General features: G+C 38.9%; 1 protein-coding gene across 1 annotated transcript; it reads right to left on the bottom strand.

Annotated features, from left to right (window-relative positions):
• Positions 1–1,502: 1,502 nt before the first annotated feature.
• LOC137712149 (lysine histidine transporter-like 8) lies at positions 1,503–4,749 on the bottom strand. Its single transcript, XM_068451283.2, has 5 exons — positions 4,191–4,749; positions 3,151–3,284; positions 2,522–2,949; positions 2,293–2,424; positions 1,503–2,182 (listed from the first exon to the last, which is right to left on the bottom strand). The coding sequence occupies exons 1-5, from the start codon at positions 4,574–4,576 to the stop codon at positions 1,694–1,696; spliced, it is 1,569 nt and encodes a 522-aa protein (XP_068307384.1). The 5' UTR covers positions 4,577–4,749; the 3' UTR covers positions 1,503–1,693.
• Positions 4,750–6,597: the final 1,848 nt, after the last annotated feature.

Genomic DNA, 6,597 nt, shown 5'->3' with positions numbered 1-6,597 from the left:
CCAATCCCGCTCGCTAGTTTATAGGGTTGCTGGTGGCACTGGCAGTACATGCATGAACATGATGATTGTGTAGGGATATGATGAATTGGAATAAATAATCATATTGTTTATGCGTATGATGATATCGCATTTAATCACGGAGAGCGCCAGCTTGCCTTTGGATCATCCACTCGAGTCTCGACCATAATCCATCCATGCATGCCCACAGCAGATGCATTTAATTAATTAATTAATTCAATTTACGGTAACTCTACTAATTGCACTCTGCTAATTGAAATCATAATTAAACATATGATTATTCCATATAAATATGTGTGTATAAATATGTGTGTGCATATATATATATATATATATATGGAAATGTTATTTGCACTCCAAAATTCTCATTATACATTTCTCACAAGTGTATTTTTCTTTCCTAATAAAGAAATTTTGAAATGTAGAATGAGATTTTTGAAGTGCTAATAAAAATCCTCTTTATATATATAGGTCTTTGATCCGTTGGAGTCATCATTCTTGTAGGGATATTTGTGGGACCCACCCCCACCAAACCCATATCTTCACTTTTTTAATTTGATGTAATTTTGTTTATCGCTCTGAAATAATGATAATGGTCGCTATTATATTTATCATTATTAGTTGAGTTTAAATTTTAAGAAATTTGTAATGGATATCCACAAATTTCAAAAAAGTAATGCTAGGAATGCTAAATTTATAGACAAAATTTTGTAACTAAATGATATGGAAATTGATGATTGAATTATTACTTAAGCGTGGATAAATGTGCTCATTTTTTATTTGTAACGCATCATTTAGTTTGTAAAGTTTGTCTACAAATTTAGTCTCTCTAGCATTATCCATCTTAAAATTTGAACTCAACCAACAATAATAAATAGATGATGAACATTACCACCACCGATCAGCTAAAATACTCTTTTGATTAAGACTGGCCATCTCTCATTAATGTGCATTATTATAAGTCACGACCTCAATTTCGTCCAACCATCCATCGTTATCATTGCAATCCCACTCCACATTACCAACTTAAGCTACATAATTAATTACTTGGTGACGAGAAAAATCAAACTACAGAAAAAGAGACTCCCACATTTCTAGTGTTAATGTAAGAAGTTCTTTATTAACGTGTGTGATCGGATGATAACGTGGTCTGCGTGATAAAAAGGTAGGGTAAGTAGTATCATGTTAAGAATAATATAGTGACAAGTAAAGGAGACTGGGTCAAATCCAACTTCGTTTCAATGGGGTCAACTTCAGCTTATTATCATCACCCGGAAGCATGCACTGAAAATGGGGCCAACTCATAAAGATTCAGAAGCAATGAGAATGGGTCCATTCAAAATTTTGTGATGGGAAATGAGAAATGATGTCCGTGCTTCCTTTTTCTTTCTCTCTCTTTATCTTTTTTTTTTTTTTTTTTGTTTATAACCGTTGAATTGAACAAATACAAGAACGTAGAAGGAGAAAGTAGGAGAAGCCTTAACTTAGTTATCTTAAGATAAAGTTCATATTTCAGAACCTGAAGAAACTTACCGTTACAACATATTAACTATGGAGACAACAAGAACCATGATATGTACGTACGAGACGTATGGAATTTGCACTAGAGAAACAACATGTTTATAAGTTTTTTCAACAAATTTTGCAGAATTCCAATGCAAGAGTCATTGAAACATCAATTCGGCGGCTTGAAGAACTTCAATTTAAGTCCGCTGTTCACCATGCTCCACACGCCTCCGATTGAAAATGCCAAGCTAAAGGCGATCCCCAACCAGCCCAAGATCCAATGGAAATACCAGTTGAAGCTGTACTTTGTGGGTTTTTTTATAAGAACCCACATGAAGCAAGGATAGGCGAAAGTGACCGGAAGCGTGAGCCCTCCTAGTAGACCGGCAAGACTGGAGAGGAAGGGGAGTGCCACTCCTATGAAGAAGTTGATGAATCCGTAAAAGACTCGGAAACCAGACCGGACCCAAATCGAACAAGGGCGGTTGGTGCGGCTGGTGTAACCGGCTTCAAAACTGTCGAATACTGGCATGGAGTATATCTGGAAACTGCTTAAGCAATTGAACACAACCAGTAGGAAACACATTGCAAGGAGTCCTCTCGGAATGTCATGGCTGTGGAATCCGTACAGGGCATTGAGAATCCCACCAGAAGGCATCTGTAGTTAAACAGAACATGCAAATATAATCAGCAAGACCGCTTTCATGCCTAACTGTTTGCAGTAGCCGATGAAATGCGTCTTACAAGTTATAAGATTGGTAAACTTACAAGGTTTCCGTAAGCCCAGAAGCCTCCAATTGCAACGGGGAACAAGCACATGGCAATGAAGAAATATGCAACTTTGGCTCCTCTCCACATTGGCACGTGAGCCGGGTGCTTGAAGGTCGATGGCATTGTTGCCTAATCAGGTAAAATATTTTCCATTAGATAAGATTGAAAAGTGCAAAACCCCAACTGAAGATAATAGCTTTGTTACGTTTGGACTCAGTGTGCATACCTGAATCTCAAGAACTAAATTGTGTCCCCTGAAAGCAAACGCTACAATACCAAGAGCATTCAGGACGGCAAAGACGGAAGCCGAAGAGGATGGTAACGAAATGGGTTCATAGGAAATTGTGGGCGGTCTTGGCTGGCTAACAGAGAGGACCCAAACCATTGTGGAGTAGGTTATGGCGGTCACAGCCCCAACGAGTGAAAGTCCTGCGATCGAATTGAGGTTTGGGAGCTGTGATAGAACGATACATAGCGAAGTGAACACTAAATACCACTCTACTGTTGTTAGGGGATTCGATGAACATAGAGGCCCACAAACTATTTGGAAAAATAGTTTCATAGTCTCCCCTCCTATGATAATTAAAGCAGTTGCAGTTCCTGCTGATAGATAGACGGTTGGGAAGAGGGCAAGCCAAACTCCCAATCTTTCCCCTGCCAAAAGGAAACATATTTGCTGATTACTGACTTATTTACGTACTATTTTACAAATTCCAATTAAGCTAAATATGTATCGCTCGTAAAGATCAAGCCAAGTTCTCCGAGTGCACTCAGTGCAGTGATACCTCATGCAGATTATGAAATGTTCGAGCAACAGATAATTGTGCATTTGCTGGTAAATGAAATCTCTCTTACCAAATGCAGCTTGTGCAAGCTCAACATATCTGTTGTATCGTTTTCCCGGAACTGCTTCGTGAAGCTGAACTAGAATCCACAATGTGTAAAGTTGCCAGAAGTAGGCTATGGTTAACGAAAGTGTTCCCCAGCTCCTGTGGACAAAATCAACTAAACTAGTTATTAAGGTTTAACAATTTTATCCTAATGTCAAACACTTCATATCTATGAATATTGACTAATATCATATCATTCACACCCAAAAACACAACTCGAAAAAGATTAATTGTGCAGCACGTTCTCATAAACACGATAAATTTCCTTGAATTCTTGGGCACACCGCGCACATCCACTCGTTGAATTTATTAATTTATATCGTAACATTGGTATATTGCAAAAATTTTGCAATTTGAAATGAACAGTAGTTGAAAGGAATTCATTGACCTCTCTTTTCTAATTAAATGTTATAACAAAAAAATAATATAAAATAAAAAAGTTAAGGGCAAGCAAAGAGCATTATTGCTGTGAAGAGACTAATCAAGATCTTTGCAGTCGTGGAAAAGCAAAACGTAAAGCAAGTGATATACCTCAAGGATGTTCTGTCTTTACTTTTTCCAAATTAAAAAATAACCTATGATCAAATTTTCAATAAATGAAGTGACTTTAATCTTGAAGATCCACAAAAGCCATAAACTTTAGTCAAATACCTCACACCAGAAGCCAGAAAGCATGTGAGTGTGACAGTAGCCTCAGCAGAATCAAGTAGAAAACGCCAACAAACATAATTCCAAAGCAAAATTCACATAAATTAAGGATAAATGCAATTAACCCCTAAAGCTAGAAACTTTACGAAGCTTGAGCTAATTAGGTGAAATGGGTAATTAAGATCAGTAATTATGAGTAGCATAGTAGGATTTTTATTTAATTAATTACCGGCCAAGAAACACAATTCCAGAGCTAAAGCAACAAACTTTATGCAGCCTGAGGTAATTAGGCGAAATGGGTAATTAAGATTTATCAGTAATTGTGATTAGAAGAGCACGGTTTAACTAATTAATTACCAGCCGAGAAAAGAGAAGGCCACGGGAAGCACCAAGGCCTGGAAGCCAACGCCGGCATTGAGGTTGTGAAACGCAGCGTAATGAGCGTTGCCGTTGCGGGATTCGGTAATGGGAAGCCACGCGTCCTGAGGGTTGAGCTTGGTGAGATGGCCCACCTCCTCCAAGTATCCCTTCATGTTGACGAGCACCCTCTTCATCGGCGTACCGATGGGGCTGAGGAACCTCGGCGAGATGAACGACGTCGGAGTCCAGGCCGTCGACGACTTCGCCTCCTTGGACGGCGGACGAGGCGACCTCTGCCCAGATGGGGTCTGTATCTCCGGCGTGGACACCCCGCGTGGGGTCGCCGGAATGGATATCAGCTCCGTCTCCGGCCTTTCGTCCATTTTTACTTCAGCTTCTTTAATGCCTTTTGTGTTAACGTCAGAAAGAGTTGCTCTGCTGCTCTGATATATACTAGAGGTATACGAGAAGCTCCATCTGTTTCTGTTTGTGTGTGTGTGTGAAAAATGGCACTTTTTTCTTTTTGCTTTCAGTGTTGTGTGTCGGAAGGTCAGTGATGATCAGAAGGAGCGTGGGGCCTTTCAATGTGAAATGAAATGGTTGATATGATATGATATGACGTAGGAAGAGAAGGACGTGAGTGAGGAGGAGCTTCAATTTAAACAAAGTAAATTTCGGTTAATCTTGCTTAATAAATCGTAATCTGTTTCTTTTAATAAAAAGTAGTTAGCATGTAGAACACATGGCATGGCAGACCCAAAAATAAGTGGCGGTGTTACCGTTTGGGCAAAGTTGTGAGCAAAAACTAAGCTTTCAGAAAATAAGTCCACAAAATATATCAAGTTGATATTTGTTTTCACGTGCAATCTCATTATACATGTAGGTAGAGATAAAAACAAATAAACATATGTACAACAAAACGAGTTCAATCATCTCAACTATGCTAAAGCTTTTAGAAAATAAATTAACAATGTATATCAAGTTAACGTTATTTCAGTTCTATCATGCACGTGAAGTTAGAGATAAACATGCACAAATGAAATAGTGCACCCCATCCTACTAAAATGGGCAACGAAGATTTTGTTTTTGGATTTTTGAAACTCTAATACTACTAAACGCGAAAACTTAAAGTTCCATTCCATGTTTTACTTGATTTTTATGAAAGGGTGGGGGATAAGGAAAGCTTGTGAATTCGTTTGTTGGTGAATCATGAACATTATTTGAGATGGGTCCTAGAAAGTATGTCCGGCCTCCGGAATTTCAGGTTCTTCAGTGTTGGGCATTGCACGCGACGATTGGCGGTGTGGGGATGCGAGATTGCGAGGTTTGGTGATCATTTCATTGGTCTGTGTTGGCCTGTGGATGATTAACTTACAAGTCACGAGTCATGAACAAGTAGGCGTGACTATTTACTGCAAATCCTTGCGATGCGCGTGAGGTTGGAGTTGACAAGAACCTGGAAACGGGAGGTCCCGCAGCGCAGCACTTCACCCGATGTCTGAACGGCAGTGGCGGTAACTTCGAATAAAAGGCGGTAATTTTCATACAACAATACAGATAGAAAATGCCAGATTTTTACCCGACACAAACCACGTGCTACCCATCTCGCGTTCGCTGCTGCCTGCTGCCGCACCACCTTCCATTTTTAAAATATTTTTCTGGTTTTTGTTGGTAAACTGGGTAAAAAGCCAAGTATTTACCATCACGCATTGGAAATTAACTGAAACGCATGCGTACTAATTATCTGCTATCATATTTTTTGGATCATCTTCTGCATTGATTTTTAATTTTACTTTAATTTGTTTTTAAGAATAAACGTCCCATGCGGATGTATAGTTGGTTAGCCGAAAGTATATAACTTGGTTAGCCGTCGTCAAGTTTCTTTCTAAGATATCCATTAGTATTAACAAATGAATGAGTATCCTCTCGTGATCTTTTTTGTGAGAATTCTAAAAATTTTCAAATCATGTTTGTTTATTATACATCGTGCGGTCAATTTCGTCACGAAGAGGATCTGAAGAGGATCCTCATTCCGAACAAATACGTATTCAGAGGATACGCCTCTCCATTTACACGTGTCGACTAAAGAAGAATAACTAGTGAGTTAAGTCTATACATATAATTAATTTAATACTAGAGCGGTGCAGTACTTGGGTTCCAAGCCTTTTGGTGCTCATTGGAGGACTCTATAAGAGGGACTACGTCAGACTCACGAGAGAAAGATCATACTATTAGAGAGCCCTTCGTGTAATTTACATCAAATATATACACAGTACTACAGTTGGCGTAGTCCAACTTTGAGGGCAAACCACTTTAACCTTGTTGTTAATCATTTAACTTTTTATTCCAAGTCCGTCAAGGGTTGATCATACTTATCTATGTTGACTTTCCAATTTTGAGCGTT

The sequence above is a fragment of the Pyrus communis genome, chromosome 15, assembly GCF_041283825.1.
Source record: "Pyrus communis isolate YQ-2024b chromosome 15, ASM4128382v1, whole genome shotgun sequence".
Taxonomy (NCBI): Eukaryota; Viridiplantae; Streptophyta; class Magnoliopsida; order Rosales; family Rosaceae; genus Pyrus; species Pyrus communis.
The sequence above is the reverse complement of the archived record's forward strand: the minus strand, read 5'-3'. Positions and strand labels throughout refer to the sequence as shown.

Excerpts from the sequence above, each read along its gene's own strand:
- LOC137712149 (XM_068451283.2), bottom strand. The coding sequence starts at position 4,576 with ATGGACGAAAGGCCGGAGACGGAGCTGATATCCATTCCGGCGACCCCA. Across the intron at positions 2,950-3,150 it reads GCTTGCACAAGCTGCATTTG|GGGAAAGATTGGGAGTTTGG; the intron begins GTAAGAGAGATT and ends TCCTTTTGGCAG. Across the intron at positions 2,183-2,292 it reads TCTGGGCTTACGGAAACCTT|ATGCCTTCTGGTGGGATTCT; the intron begins GTAAGTTTACCA and ends GTTTAACTACAG.